The sequence below is a fragment of the Mangifera indica genome, chromosome 5 (genome assembly GCF_011075055.1).
Source record: "Mangifera indica cultivar Alphonso chromosome 5, CATAS_Mindica_2.1, whole genome shotgun sequence".
Classification (NCBI taxonomy): Eukaryota; Viridiplantae; Streptophyta; class Magnoliopsida; order Sapindales; family Anacardiaceae; genus Mangifera; species Mangifera indica.
Window position 1 is genome coordinate 4,198,973 of NC_058141.1, and position 15,987 is coordinate 4,214,959.

General features: G+C 31.0%; 2 protein-coding genes and 2 non-coding genes across 8 annotated transcripts; all 4 read right to left on the minus strand.

The window, feature by feature from the left end:
* Positions 1–637: 637 nt before the first annotated feature.
* LOC123215737 (probable small nuclear ribonucleoprotein Sm D2) lies at positions 638–2,899 on the minus strand. 3 transcript variants are annotated; one of them, XM_044635948.1, is made up of 6 exons: positions 2,777–2,899; positions 1,594–1,636; positions 1,481–1,499; positions 1,299–1,376; positions 1,106–1,210; positions 638–1,014 (listed from the first exon to the last, which is right to left on the minus strand). In XM_044635948.1, exons 2-6 carry the CDS (start codon positions 1,596–1,598, stop codon positions 898–900), a joined length of 324 nt encoding a protein of 107 aa, XP_044491883.1. In that variant the 5' UTR covers positions 1,599–1,636; positions 2,777–2,899; the 3' UTR covers positions 638–897. The 3 variants fall into 3 exon arrangements, with proteins under 3 accessions (XP_044491883.1, XP_044491885.1, XP_044491884.1); XM_044635950.1 differs by lacking the exon at positions 1,594–1,636 and having other exon boundaries at positions 2,777–2,850; XM_044635949.1 differs by lacking the exon at positions 2,777–2,899 and having other exon boundaries at positions 1,594–1,661.
* Positions 2,434–2,518, minus strand: LOC123217811. The gene has a single exon (XR_006502547.1). It is a non-coding gene; the product is annotated as a small nucleolar RNA Z159/U59 (small nucleolar RNA).
* On the minus strand, positions 2,585–2,671 carry LOC123217813. The gene has a single exon (XR_006502549.1). It is a non-coding gene; the product is annotated as a small nucleolar RNA Z159/U59 (small nucleolar RNA).
* A 5,114-nt stretch (positions 2,900–8,013) lies between the features above and the next one.
* On the minus strand, positions 8,014–14,718 carry LOC123217387 (vacuolar fusion protein CCZ1 homolog B-like). Of its 3 annotated transcripts, none has more exons than XM_044638393.1 (11): positions 14,564–14,718; positions 13,511–13,713; positions 13,038–13,131; positions 12,171–12,354; positions 12,032–12,070; positions 11,814–11,923; positions 10,749–10,844; positions 10,111–10,569; positions 9,501–9,656; positions 8,637–8,866; positions 8,014–8,443 (listed from the first exon to the last, which is right to left on the minus strand). In XM_044638393.1, exons 2-11 carry the CDS (start codon positions 13,690–13,692, stop codon positions 8,413–8,415), a joined length of 1,581 nt encoding a protein of 526 aa, XP_044494328.1. In that variant the 5' UTR covers positions 13,693–13,713; positions 14,564–14,718; the 3' UTR covers positions 8,014–8,412. The 3 variants fall into 3 exon arrangements, with proteins under 3 accessions (XP_044494328.1, XP_044494329.1, XP_044494330.1); XM_044638394.1 differs by lacking the exon at positions 14,564–14,718 and adding an exon at positions 14,526–14,541; XM_044638395.1 differs by lacking the exon at positions 12,032–12,070.
* Positions 14,719–15,987: the final 1,269 nt, after the last annotated feature.

Sequence of the window (15,987 nt, forward strand, 5' to 3'; positions counted from 1 at the left end):
CTATATATTAATTAGATATCTTTTTCAAAACCATTTAACGGAACAACTTTTCAAGAGCTTAAAGACAAATATGATTTAATTTCAACATTTTACCTGTATACATCCTTTTGATTAAAATGAATTTATTTAGTCTATGAAAATCATATCTAATATATACAAGTATTAGGCCATCGTATGATGATGGCAATAATCCTGTTCTAGTATAAAAATAATAATAATAATAATAATAATATTTCATTATGAATTTATGCAACACGCATATTATCAATCACCTCGTAACATAAGACATAACCAAGTCTTAACCCTCTCAATAATATTTAGAAAATATTAAAAATAAATTCCGTTCAAAGGTTCAAAATTTTTAAGAGTTTTTTAAACTCTTCATAGGATGCTTCTCTCCACGGAGGAGAAAATATAAGATGTTCAATTAATCTATATGAAAAACTTATTGGATGTAAAGGGAGACTGATCATTTTAGTCCAAGAAAATACCCATCATATATGAAGAAACAAGAAACATGCTAATTAGAACGAGACACAAAAATAATAAGACTAATTGCTTCATATTACTAATGATACACAAATAATCATAAAACTTAGTGTCACATTGCCCACCATAAGAGATGCAACCAACTCAATTCAAACTGAATAGCTAGAAGCCAAAACATCATTCAACATTTAAACTCGTCTAGTTCATCAGATATGATCCGTTTAATTTACAACACAACAACTTGGGTGAAGTTGCTCCAAATTAGAAAGAGTTAGATAATCCCACCAATCTGATATCAAGGAATGGCATCGCAATGTGAAATTAACAAATGAAAAGCCTTTTGAAAGTATCTACCGTTTGGTGGGATGGTTCATAGGGTTGAAAAAGTATCACAAATGTAAATCTATCTTACTTTGGATTCCTAAGAACAATAATCACAGAATCTCCTCGGAGGAACATCTTACTGATGAATCTGTCCTTGTTAACTGGAAGCACTTTCTTCTTGCCTTTTCCAGTTTTTGGAACCTACAACAATGGAATTAAATATTATAATTTTTACATTGATATGCAACTGCCTTTTTGAAAAAAAACAAAAGATGTCTTGCAAAGAACCAACCTCAGTCCACATTTCTCTAACATTTTCAAGAACCATGTTGCAGTGGCGATCAAATGCTCTCACTCGACCAAGGAGCTTTTTGTTATTTCTACAATTAATAAGCACCTGTCCAATATGATCTAACATATTCAGTTTAAAATGACAGACTTTCCCTTTAAACAACTTTAAATCATAAAGCAATCAATAAAATTACCTGGGTGTTGTTTTTAACACTCATCATTAACACAGATAGTGGTCCAGTGTTGAACTCCTCTTCCTCATTCTTAATAGTCTGCAGCACAAACTAAAGGTAATTAACAAATTTTCAATGAGGAAATTTGGGCGGGTGGGTGTGTTTGTGTATACTAGTATGTTCAAACTACAAAAGTAACTTACATCTTCTTCCATTGGCCGACTGCAATAATATCAAGAAAAACAGAGGAAAGTTATCTCAGTAAATCAGCAATGATAATCATGAACTTAACAACTACTAAAGAGCAAATCAGTACCTCATGTTGATAAAAGCAACGAGTTACAATCTTCAACCAAATCCTAGAAGATGACCAGGCAAGAAAACACACCAAAAAACCTACTAATTAGAAACTGAAATTTGCTACTATCAATATTGAGCCTCAGAAAGCACTCTGAATAGATTAACTATCATAACAACATTCACAAGTGTTACTGATGTAAAAATTAGAGTAATAATACATTCAACTCACAGAATGGCCATCAAAATCAATTCAGAAACAGAAAAGAGAAAGAACTGACGATATTTATAATTTACACATGCAAAATGTTAACTTAACGCTAACTAAGACAAGAACAATATTTGATGTAAAATAGAAAAGAGAAAGAACTGAACTATATCTTTAAGGCTAACTAAGACAAGAACATGTAACCTAACTCAAGGAAAATAGATGATGATGTGTTTGTGGCCGACATTGGAGTCACAAGTGAAAATAGTTACTTAGGCAAAAAATTTACAAAAAGACACTAAAGAAAGCCAAAACCAGCAGAAGCAAAATGCAAATTATCATTACTTTCAATATTGGTCCCAGTTATCTAGACACTTGAAGGGCGCAAAACCAAGACATGACCGGCAACACCCGACATCTAACACAGTGGTAACTAAAATAAAATGACAAGACAGATCTTCATAAAAATTCTCTTCACCTCAGATCTCCATAAATTTCCACCATTATCTAATACGGAGAACGAAAAATTTTCATTTCTAGATCAGAAAAAAGAAACGATGTCTCCATTCCATTTACATATATTCACTTAACACAATAAAAAAGTAAAAAATAATAATAATAATAATAATCAGATTAAAACTAAATATAAAGGCCTCTTCAGTTCAGGTCTCCAAAAAATTATCCGCATGTAATATCTCGGAAGAACGAAAGTACAATTTTAGTCATCCCCAGAGGCTGAACTCTAAACCCTAAATCACAGATCTGAACGTTAAAAATTAAAAAGAAACAAAACCCATAAGATATCTCCAGTTCAAGTCTCCATAATTCTTCCGCAAGGATATATTCTCAGAAGAACGAAAGTTTTTATGATTCTAACATCATTAGAGACATTTTGAAAATGAAATGAAATTAAAATATTCAATAAAAGAAGAAACCCAAAACCCAACAAACTCTGTAAACAAAACCATGGAGAAACGAATGGGGGAAAGAATACCTGAGCTTGAAAGCAGACAGGGCAGTGAGTTCAGATCCGAAGCTCAGTGAGTGAAAGACTGGATCGATTTTATGGTACAAGATGCAGAGCAAAACCCTAGGAATCTTCTTTATTAGGGTTTTATTATTGGGCTTGTGAATATTGGGCTGAGCCTGGGCTAGGCCCTAAGGAATTGTCTTAATTGATAATTTTGGCCCCAAATTAAATAAACCGAAATTAATTTCTAAAAACTAAAATATATTTTATTTTTTTAATTTTGTTTTCAGCATTTTTAATGCCACAAATAGTAGGAATTAGAAAACTATTGTGGGAATAATATCAATTTTTTTTATATAACGTTTATTAGTATGCAATGAAAAATGAAAACTACACCACCTCTTAGGTTGGGTTTGAGGCAAGTTTAGTTCATTATTTGATTTGAAATAGTCAAATTTAAGTTAAGGTAAATTCAATTTATCAAGTTTGAGTTAGATTCCAGATTAATACTGATACTAAAACTCATTTCACCAACATTTTTTTTTATAGATGATCCATATTTTTCCCTATTTATTTTTCTCCTTCTTTGATATTACTATTTAATTTATTCAAAACTTGTTGTTTAACAATTCCAACAAATTGAGTTCGGAATGATTTTGCTAAATTTGACCCAACGTCAATTTTATCCTTATTTAGATTTAGCTTAGCTCGCTGATTAAATTTAATTGATAGAACAAAAATAAATGAAAATGATATTTTATCAAAATTTTTAATTTTCTTTTTCTTGTAAACTCAATTTCACCAAACAATATATTTTAAATAAAATATATTCCTCATGACCCCACTGGATAAGGTAAAATTCTCAAATTCTCCTTATTTTTTATGTGTCATTTATTTATTTATTTTTTTATCTCCCAATATATTTTTTGCTTGTATTTTGTTTAACCCCTGTATAATTAAATATTTTTTTATTGTTTTATTTTTTTTTTTCAAGTTCCAATTATATTTTGATCTTTAATCTTTTTCTCTTCAACTATACTTTATGTAGGGAAATCAAGGTGTATTTCCAAACATGTACATCAGAATCACAATTTAAAAATTTCATCAAAAATCATGAATCTTACCATGATCCGTATATAATCATATTAGAACATACAATTAAAAACAGACAACCATAGGGTGTATCAAGACCATACCAAGGTGAGTAGTTCCTTCGTCCTTTTTGGTCTCTAGATGCATTAATTTACGCTCTAAATCGAAGTACAGGATTACATCTTGGTATCTACAATAAGCATAGACTAGAAGAGGCCCAATCGCACACGAGAGATTTGCTAAGACTTTTGTGAATAAGCAAGTATTTTGAGTGTACAGGCATACTCAATATATATAGGGCAAAAATTATGTAATTGTGAAATCACGTATTTTTATATACAGTATGCATCAGCGTCCACCATGAGATACAATCGTTCACCATTATGCACAATCATGTATCCAATGTTTATCTTATTTGTACAATTGGTAATTATCCAGATTTTGGAACAGATAAGATCTATGAATAATCCTTAGGGAAATTGAAATTTTTACCACTATTTTAATCCGTGTATACAAAAATGTCACTCATTCTAAAGCTTAAACAAATATACCACAACAGTAATCAACTTCCCCAAAATACTCCTCTTTAATCTTTCATGCAGATATTCTCTCTTTTTTTCTCTCTTCTTCCTCTTTTTTCAAAGTGATAAAAAAATCATGCAAAGAGATCTTTAATCTCTTCATCTTCATCTTCAAAAACAAAATAAGGAAAGAAAAAACTGAATTCTTTAGATTAAGAATTCTTCAAAGTAAGGATATAAAAAAAAAAAAGTAACCCACAAAAACTCAACCACATCCACTTTATAACCTGAAAGAAATGAGGATCGAAAAAGATTATTTAGTAGGATTTAACTGAAAAAAATAAAAAATTGGTATTTAAAGATTTAACTGAAAAAAAATTAGCATTTAATTGAAAAAAAAATAAAAAAGGATTGGCGTAAGTTAACTGGGGAATAAGGGTTGGCGCCAACCCTTGGCGTTTGTTCCATATTATTATATATTATAATATATAATATTATAATATATTATATATTATATTAAAATATAATACTGCAATCTCAGGACATTATTTGATCTGAAAGCACTTTTAAAAGAAAATTATGTATAATATTTCAACCTTTAAAAGTTAAAATGAAGGATTGACTGGTGTTAACGCCAAGGGTTGGTGTCAACGCCAACCCTTTTTAATTTTATAAAGGGTTGGCGTCTGGCCAACCCTTTTAGCAAGGAAGGGTTGGCCAACGCCAACCCTTTATTTTATTTATAAAGGGGTGGGGGTCATGCCAATCCTTGCATTTTTACTGTAGAAGTATTATATTTTTATATTTTATAAAGGGGTGGGGTCATGCCAGTAAAAAAGGCTGCAGTATTATATTTTAATATAATATATAATAAATTATATTATTATATATATATATATATATATATATATATATATATTATAATATATAATAATATGGAACAAAGGTTGGCGTCAATGTCAACCCTTGGCATTAATGCCAACCCTTATTTCCCAGTTAACTTACGCCAATCCTTTTTTTTTTTTTCAGTTAAATGCTAATTTTTTTTTTCAGTTAAATCCTACTAAATGATCTTCTCCGATCCTCGTTTTTTCCAGGTTATAAAGTGGATGCGGTTGAGTTTTTATGGATTGCTCTTTTTTTTTTATATCCTTACTTTGAAGAATTCTTAATCTGAAGAACTCAGTTTTTTCCTTCTTTCTTTGTTTTTAAAGATGAGGATGAAGAGATTAAGGATCTCTCTACATGATTTCTTTATTACTTTAAAAGAAGAGGAAGAAAAGAAAAAAAGTTACAGAGAAAAAGAGAGAGAATATCTGTATGAAAGATTAAAGAGGGGTATTTTAGGAAAGTTGATTATTGTTGTGGTATATTTGTTTAAGTTTTAGAATGAGTGGTATTTTTGTATACGTGGATTAAAATAAGGGTAAAAATTTCAATTTCCCTAATCTTTATCAAGGGATAATACACACTCATGCATAGACTATGCACAATCATGTCTAAGCCAATTTTATACATATCAACTTCATACTTGTCTAATTGGATAAAGTCCAACAGTTACAATTTATTCCATAATAATTCACATTTTGAATCCAAAGAATTTTTTAGACTCGAAATCGTTTATCCAAATATTAGACCCGATTCATATTAATTAATCATATGTCTCTAGAGTTTGATCAACTTCTATGATATATAACTCATAAGTTCTCCGTTAGCTTGGTAGTGCATGAATTCATACTGGACCCACAATCTGACAATTATCCCTACAAAGACCAAAATTGGCGTTTAGCAATACATCATAACCACCCAACTAATAAAGTGTCAATAGTACAATTATTTGTACAATTTGATTATTTCATTATATGATATTAATTTGAGGTTGATACATATATTTAATATCTACCTCAAGGGGCCTTTTATATGCATGGAATGTACCAATGACTAGACGATATTAGATTGTGCTTCAACTTAATCCTACTATAGCAATAAATTCAAGTGGTTGTTAATGTTCATCAATAAGTTTATCAGAGATATCAGTTGTTATACCTGAGAGTAACACATCCTCTATTGATCTACTATACCCTTTATGCATCTCTCAATATAGTTAATCATCACTTTTTTTAAAATTCTTTCTCAAGGACCAAATTGGACTAATGTCAAATCATATCAATTTTTGTATAAGATAGTCTGATGATTTCAAGTCAAAAGATTACATGAAACACTGTTTGTTAAGAAAATGTATTCCATAAACAATAAAACAACCATACATATGAAATCCTCTTAGCAAGTCAATCTGGTTAACATATCTACAAGACATACACCCATGTATTGCATCAAATTGTTTACGAATAATTTTGACACATGATATCTATCACTACCTGCCTAACTAAATTACTGTATCCTTGGTTAGTATAATATTGGGACTATGAACGTTTTTCAAACAGTTATCTTATGTGAACATAGAGTTTTCATGATTAGTTGACATGTTTTGCTCTCCCCGTCACAATTGTACCATTATAAAGATATTTATCAATTTTTACATACAAGATTTATGATAAATAAATGTCATTTTGTTATTCAAAATCATGATAACAATTGATTGTACAATAGTGATGATTGACTCTAAAATAGTATCCAATGCTTTATAAATTACAACACAATATAAACTTAACATACCTACATCATGCATTATTTTTTAATAGAAAATATTTTAAGAGAGTAATATTGTATGTACACATGGTAAATATTAATGGATACACATAAATTGATTTGTTATTATGTGATTAGTTGATCTAATTATTTAATTTTTTTATAATTCAAAATTATCAAATTATATGATTGTATTTTTGTTACTATTAGTACCCAATCATTCGTGCATGAAATATTATTAAATCTTTAATGTTCCTTACAAACATATATATTATAATATTTCTATTAAATGTTTCAAGTTTTTTTTTTTATATTTTTGAAAAAAAAAACACCATCAAATGTTTCTTTGAAAAAAAAAAACTTCAATTTTGTAGGCATGTGAAAATTATCAATCAATACAAATTTATAAACTAATTCTATGAATTAATAATTTTCACATTTTTTATTTCTAAATATTTTAAATTGTTTTACCAATGTTTTCACAGTTAGGTTGGACAACAATAGATGAAAGGATTGATGCAAATTAGCCCAAAGTTGGACCTAATTACTATATAAATAATATTTAAAATAATTTTATATATTTATTTATTAAATATAAAATCCAAAATTATTTTATTTAAAAATTATTGTGGCTAACACCCTTTGTGTGGCCTCAGGAAGCTTCCCAATTTCCACTTGTTTCAAAAAACGGAGAAAAAAATACACTTATTTCTACAGTGACATCAGGTTAATGTTAGAATAAATACTTGACTGGATAAACAGACAAGTTTGAACTGGTTTGACCGCGGTTAACTCTGATTCAAAACCTTTACCAATCCATCACTCAAATTGGATTAGCTCTGCGTAAACCGCTTTGATTGGCCGTTCCGGCTTTTAAAAGCGTGGTGCCACTAAAACTCTATCCCCCAAAGCCTATCTACACGTTGGATAAAAATTGTCACAGCATCACAATGATAACAGCATACCGTAAGCAGAGTATTTGCAATTCAAGTCAACCAATTTCGCAAAATAAATAACAGATTGATAAATCGGACGCTTATAGAGTACAAATTTGAACAGTAACATAGTCCCGGCTCTTAATCTTTTTAAACGCAGATGACTTAACATACAGTTCAATGTACAGCATCAGAGGACAAATCTCATAAAGATGCGGCAATCTAAACTTAACCACAAACAAATCCCAGATTAATTCTAAACAACTTCTACATGTAAAGCTCATAGAAATTTCGCACAATATACAACAGATAAAATTTGTTTCTCTTTCATATTTCATTCACCAGATATTTGCTGCCTATGGATGCTGCCTGCAGGGGCCTGGGGAGCCATGACATGGTGTGTATCGATTGCTTGAAGTTTTTCTATTACATGGGCACATATACTGGAGATTCAAGGTTTTCCCTAGTCCAAAGAAAAAGCTCCATTGCAATACCTGCATAATTCATCAAACAAATTGTTGGTTTTCCATTTATCTGAGATATTCATTGAACTACGAAACATAAAAAATAACATAAGGGAGCAATAACAGCCACAGAAAAAGCAACATCAATCTGAAGGATGAATAATCACACTGATGTTATCGTCACTGAGAGAAGTTCATCACAAATCCAGAGAAAAATTATTACCTGTTGCTGAACTTCTCAAAAGCATCTGAGGCATATAGAATCGTTTCGTTTGCTTTCTCAAGAACCATATAAAGTTCCTTCCCTCTTGTTACCCGAGCAATAACCCAAGCATTATTTTTTGCTCGAATGCATAGTTCCAAATCTTTCTCAGCATCTGGATTATTGTATTTTGCTCTACCTTTTTCCAAATCTACCTCTTCTCTAAGCTTGCTTAATGCAAGTAAAGATTCCTGCAACACAACAACACAAAATGAACAAATTTATAAGTTTTATCATCTCAACAATATTCTTCAGCATATTTAATACCAGTGCTCTTAGTGCGCATCACATTTTAGATGGTATCTCCAAATAAAACACACTTGAGTAGTTACTTTAAGCCTAAACTTTCGGAAGAACATAAAGACCTGCTACCTTGACTAACACACATGAAATTAATTATCAACTTATAACTGCAAGCACAAAGATAGAATATCATCATATCTACAGTCACTACTATGATAGAATATTATTGTATCTACATTTCCCCAGACTGTCAAAAAAAAAATAATTCTGGCTCCACCCTGCGTAAGCTATCTATTGAGGAAGATAAATTAGTGTTGGACTACACATGTATCTGATCTAATAAACAATCAAAGTACTCTTATGAGCTGTCCTCAATCCCTAAACAGAAGAATAAACTGACAAGGCAAATTCAAAGAAACAAATGCTAACACTTTAACCTTATGAGATTAATGACAAAAGAATATTAAGTTTGAAACTGCAGCAAAAGGTTTTTAATCATCCAGCCCAAATAATTTAGTATGGATACATTCTTCTGTATTAAACCGGACATACTCACAACACAATTGCAACAGTGTGCTTTACCTTTGTTAGTGTAGTAACCTTTCCTGGTGGAGAAGCCCTTGAGATATTTCTGTCACCATCTGCAAGTAAGTAACGATACCCACTGACATGGTATGCATTCTCACCACCCCAACCTTTTGATAGTTTCTCTTCAACTTTTAATATCTTTAGTGAAGCCTGAAAGATGCAAGAAAGAAGATAAATTCAGGCATTAATATATGTTGTTTCAGATCTACAATGATAATTGTTCACTGTTCAAAAGAAGTAAGAACCCAAAGTCGCAAATAACTGACAGCATAAAGCAGAATTCAGGAAAAATCCACAAGAAACTTGTAGAAAGGAAATACACAACAGAGGAATCTTAAGGTGCTAGAGGATAATAAGAAAGCTTTAGGAGGATAATTAGTAGAATTAAATAGATAGAAAATCTTATTAATTTAAAATATCTGATGACCTGAATTAAACAGACAGAATAATCTGACATGATTAAGAGAGCAATTGGATGGGAATTCTGTAATAAACAAAAACTTTTGAGGGTAATGATTGACAAATGATAGCTAACAAGAAAAATAAGCTAGACAAGTTCAATAGCGAGAAACATAATAAATCAACAATGAGGTCAGGAACTAACATTATCAAGAACTTGTTGCTTTACTGCAGAAACACCTTGCTCTCCATTTAGAACAGAGGAAACAGGAATTAGAAGGATTATGGTAAGGTTTTTATACTGATAAGGACAAAGGTACATTCCCTCCTCAGTCTGCTGAAGCCAAACTGTTGGGGTGGCACAAATCAAGCTACCAGCATCCACACCCCATATATCAGTGACAAGAAAACCATCCTTTCCCTTGGACCATTTGTCATTCTGCAGGGGTCGTGCAACATGATTACTATTGTCTCTACCAGGTGAGGTATTACTTGAATGATAAATTTGTTCTGAGATAGAGGCAGAATGGGCCAAGTTAGACCCTGAAGCAACATCAGATGAGGTACTTGATCTCCGTAAATACGACCAAGAACTTGCTCCAGAGGATAGAGCATGTGGGGTTAATCTTGAGACAGCATATGTAAATAAGTTTATGGTGTCATCCTGACAAAGAGATTGCAAGAGTATTAGCAATACAGGAATATGTCCCAGCAATTGATTATTCCAAGGTTCTGTCAGAAATTCAATCCTTAGGGATCTCCTAAACTTTAAGGATGGTAAAAAATCTGCACAAACAATAAACGAAACTGACAACTGAATGGGCTTTGAAGATCAAAACATACAGGAGAAAGCGTTGTTGAAACCAGAAGGTTGTGAAATAAAATCAAGGAGTAGCACTGTGTGTTCCCAGCAGACGATTCCAGTACCCTGACAAGTGACTGCAAATATGAAATGTAATAATTAGAATTAATTAAATAACAAATTCCACTATTTTCTGCTCATCTGGCAGAGAAAAGCTTGTTCATCCAATTAATATATGAATATTTTTCAATCAAAAATAACAGACAATTAAATTCAATAAACTTGAAGTCCGTCATTTGGAATATTTCATTGAAGAGGGTTAAAGAGGTTGAACGTAAGTATTTGGAGTCACAAAAGTTAAATACATCTTTTACATAATGATAAAATGCTTAGAAAAGTATCTATACACATTCGTTTGAAAAAATTAACAATTATTTATAAGATTAACCAACCTTTACAACCATTTTTAATGCTATCTCTCCTTCTCTCTGAATGAAAGTAAAATTATTAGAGACATGCAACGCTCATTTACTCTTGAAATTTCAGTTTTTTTTAGTGACAACACTTCAAAGATTGAAGTAATAAGATAAAATAGATTGAAAACTGTGCATTCACTTTTATAATTGCATAGAATTTCAGAAAAAAACTTGCCAAACAATTGAAGAACCAAAACATTAGCAAACATGACATACATAAGCACATTGAGTAACATAGTCGGTGGGTTATAATGATAAATTTTAGGCTAATTTACACAAATATGATCCTGCATAAAAATAACAGTACAACATTTCTGGTTCAGTGTCTGATTAAGAGAAATGATACTAGTCAGGCAAACTGGCAACAGTTATTCCCAAAAAACATATGCCAAAATTGGAAAATAACATTAACTTCCAAATGTCAGCCAATATTCAGAAAAGCTTCCAGCAGAGCACAATGATTTGTTCAACCGTAGAAATAATCAATTTTACAGACCAGACTCTAATCTACAAGTACACAACCTGAAAGATGAAAGTGAATCTAGCAAATTAATATGCTGAAGCTTATTACGGACACAATATGAAGAATTTTTTTTTTCCCCATTTTGTAAACACATTTTAATGACAAACCTGAACCTCAATTGCAGCCTCCCTCCCTACGGTCAACATTTGTACAGTTCCACGCTCCTTCAAACAGTCACGGAATGATGGTAATTGGAGTTTCTTCCCCATGAAAAAATCTGCCTCAAAGAGAAAAGTTACATTAATGAAAGAGATATAGCAACTTCAGCATTACTTCAGTAGAACAGTTCCATTGGACGATATTTGATACAGCAACTTCAGCATACCCCAGCAGCAGGTATCCAAGATAGAGCGCTTGTGAAATGCTGACAATTAGTTACTCAACAATGAAATATGGTGAACCAAAGTCAATGGAACAATGGATTTTGCATAATTTTACTAGGTACATGATTGCCAATAACTTACCACTTAGATAATCCATGATGAATGGATACAAATGAGAACGAATTAGTCCACCACTAGGTTCTTTTTCAAGCATTGCTCTTAAGGATCCATAAAACATCAAGAAAAGGGAGTGCACTTCCTTCATAACCTTCCGTAATGCATCAATTCGCCATATGGCTTCTAATTCCTTACTTTTCTCAACTACCTACAACAATTTAAGTCAGTGATTAAAATCACTAAGCACATCTTACAGATTCATAACCAATTGTCACCAAAGAGGGAAAAAAAAAAGAGGAAGAAAAAATTACCACTACATAAATGACTTAATCAAAGGTAGATACAACAAACCTTTTCATGAAATAAAGCCATAGACTAGTAAAAGAGTGTTCTGAATAATGAAATCATGACAGATTAAGAACCTCACAATTACTCTCTAATTTCTTTACGTAGCTCATAACTTGCAAGAGCCCATACACCAGTACACTTGAGAATTCCAAAGCCTAGTAGAATTAAGAACCAAACTATAAACTAAAAGCATATAAAGGGCAAAGATCAATGGTACCAGCTATTTTACACAAATGATGCTGAACTTTTACACTGTTAGATTAATGTACTTTCAACAGTTGATATCACAGCAAATGTAATGCACATTGGGAATAGCATATGTCATTTATTTTCAACCATTTAAAATGAGTGGATGTTGTTAATTCTGCCTGTATATAAAATAATGACGGTAGAGAACTAAAACTTGGTTTCTCTACAAAAGAGAAGCAAGAAGAGCATTTACAGGGATGCCAGTCAGGCCATGAGATTTCATCATCATCAATACTTACTCAAAACATTACATGAGATATTAAGAAAACAGCTTGGAATCAACAGATACCATACCATCACCATCCAAATATCGGGTTCTGCTTCATAGAAAACATGAGAGTGTTTCTCTGCTTCTATGACCTCACATGCAGCCTCCGGTGAGAACATTCTGCATAAAGCTCATGTTAGATACATTCTAACAACAAAATATTTAAACATTTAAATAAAAGTCTAACTTGAACGACATACAGAAACCAATTAATTTTAAAGTTTTACAATAGAATTTAAAACTATCAGTGAATCACACCAACTAGACTTGGTGATGACATAAAAATAAAATTTGGCTACTGAAATTGATAGAATAGGGTGAAGAAAGAAGAACCAACAAGACTTGGTGAACAGACAAATAAAATTGGGCTACTGAAATTGATTTTAGGGTTAAGAAAGAAGAACCCATTTATGACTTGTAGCGTTATGAATAGACTTGCATGTATCTTCTGTGTTTAGCTTCCCCTTAAAAATATTCTAGAATCAGGACAGTGACTGACCTTGTAAATGTGATAAGTCCTTCGCTTAGCCCTATCACAGAAAGTTGTGTAGAAAAGGGCAAATCAGCAGGAAAGAAAAACAAAATCTTGTCCAGCTCCTGCCCTTCATTTTGTCCCCTTCTCAAATCAAATACACAAATTTGTATGCCTTCACTGGCGGTGCTCACGGATGCCAAACCCATAATTTACACAAATTCATAAACCTTCATAAAATTGCAGAATGAGAAGCAGCATAAGATCAGCAGATAACTAAGAGTCGCACATAGAACAGAGATATTAAGTAAGACACCTTTTTAACATCTCACAATTTTGTATCAAACTATAAATGATGATTTAGAAAAGAATATCATCCAAAAATCCTCTAAATAGGGGGGAAAACAAACCATTATAAAATAAGTGGCAATGGCATGAACTATGACGCTTTATATTAAATAAATGTCATTCTTACGAAGTTAAAAGACCTGTACTGCAGCATGACCCATAAATAAAACACAGAGAAGTTCCATATAATTAGCCAACTCATAGGTTTCAAAGTATGCAGAAACTGATAAACACTGTTAATAAAACAACGAAATGGGAATTAACATCCTAACATCCTAACTTGAAACTCTCTCCTAGCAAAACAATAGATTTCAAATTAAAAAAAGATTAAAAAAAAAAATTAGCAGCAATTCAGCTCAACATAAGAAGCAAATACTGCATTCTATTGACCAATTCATATAAGACAAACACTTCTATGAGAAAAAAAAAATTGTTTGATCTTAAAATTCAGCCATGAATACCAATGAAAATGAAAAAAATTACAAGTAACAGCGAACTCTAAACCTAGTTAATTATAGCGCGGTTAAAAATGGAAACTAAATCCATATCTGCGATAGAATTTATTTAATCGCCTATCAGTTAGGTTAAATAACCCTAAAACTTGTAGAAATATACGAACAAACATGCAATCAAATAAATAACAATAAAATAAAAAATGCAGAAATAGTTGAGTAGTTAAAAACGAAATCCTAACTGGTCAGCGGAAAAATTGAGAGAATTTGGAAGACTTACTTGGAATCAATCAAGCAGCTGCAGTATTTTCATATCGGCCCTTTTTATAGAGGGAACCATAATAATAAAATCACAGTCTTTGCCTGCCGTGAGATTTGAATGGTGGTTACTGTTAAATTCAAGAATTCGATCGGTTCTTACAGACAACTCTTCTAAGGGAAGCCTTGGGCCGTATATTATTATACATTATTTTTTTAATTATATTTAGTTTAATTTTGTAATTATAATTTGTAAAAATATTAACAATAATTTGACATACAGAAATAAATTATATTTAGAACATTACAATATATATAAATAAATTATATAAATTTTTGTATACAATATGATGTGATGGCATCTAATTGGATGTTTTTGAAGTGTAAAAAAAATTAAATAATCACATCACTCAATCATAAGCCGACTAACTCAGTTTGTACATAAAAATTTATATAATTTATGTATACATATAGTTTTATTCTTACATTTATATTTATGTTTGTGGTAAGTATTAATGCAAATTTAATACAAATTATAATTAAATAATGGCTAAGGAATTATTTTCTGCTCAAGTTTAATCCAATCTTAAAAGTACACTTGTGACAATTCAAAAACCTAAACATCTATTTATCCCTAAATTTCTGTTAAAACTGTAATTAAATATCAGAATAAAACCGTCATTTTAACAATGATATTAAAAAATATATAATTTTATCTTATTTTTCCCTAAATTTTGAAAATTAACATTTCACCTTAAGCCTTAACTTTGAAAATTGACTTTTTCTTACTAAAACCTCTAAGTTTTTTTTTTTTTGGCCTCTTCACCTACCTGCAGTTTCAACCTAAACCCGGCCATTAGAAACTTTACCCTAAACCTAGGGATGACAGAGCATTTTCCTTCAAAGGATAATATTCGTAGTCCAAATTTAGACGATAAAACATCATCTTTTGCTAGACGATGCTCGTAATCCTGTGACAATGCATTTGTCGTCTAGAAGAAAGTTTGACTTGATTTTAGGAGAGGGTTGTTGTTCGCCAAAGGAAGTAATTGGATTTTGGGATATCAAACCCTAAGCAAGAAAAGTAAATTTTTCAACTATTAGTTTTAAGCAAAAATATTAGTTTTTTAAATTGAAGAGACAAATGATATATAATTTTAATTATTTATGTATTAAAAAATATACATACATAGTTTTATTGTAAAACAATTGTCCGATTTGTTGTCAAAGTTTCTTAAATGAGAAATGTAGTTATAAGTTAAATAGTGACATATTTGAGTAACTATAATAGTAAATACATATAATCTAAACCTAAGATTTAAAATACAGCCTAATTCATACAATGGTTTAAAACCTACCAATTTTTGTTGCAAACATCAATTATTATCTTAATAATGTAGTGTAACACTTAAAGAATCAATTTTTGATCTGGTAGACCATATTTCC

Excerpts from the sequence above, each read along its gene's own strand:
- LOC123217387 (XM_044638393.1), bottom strand. The coding sequence starts at position 13,692 with ATGGGTTTGGCATCCGTGAGCACCGCCAGTGAAGGCATACAAATTTGT. Across the intron at positions 12,355-13,037 it reads CCGATATTTGGATGGTGATG|GTAGTTGAGAAAAGTAAGGA; the intron begins GTATGGTATCTG and ends AAATTGTTGTAG. Across the intron at positions 8,444-8,636 it reads TTTGAGAAGTTCAGCAACAG|GTATTGCAATGGAGCTTTTT; the intron begins GTAATAATTTTT and ends TGAATTATGCAG.
- LOC123215737 (XM_044635948.1), bottom strand. Across the intron at positions 1,211-1,298 it reads GTGTTAAAAACAACACCCAG|GTGCTTATTAATTGTAGAAA; the intron begins GTAATTTTATTG and ends CATATTGGACAG. Across the intron at positions 1,015-1,105 it reads TTAGAGAAATGTGGACTGAG|GTTCCAAAAACTGGAAAAGG; the intron begins GTTGGTTCTTTG and ends CCATTGTTGTAG.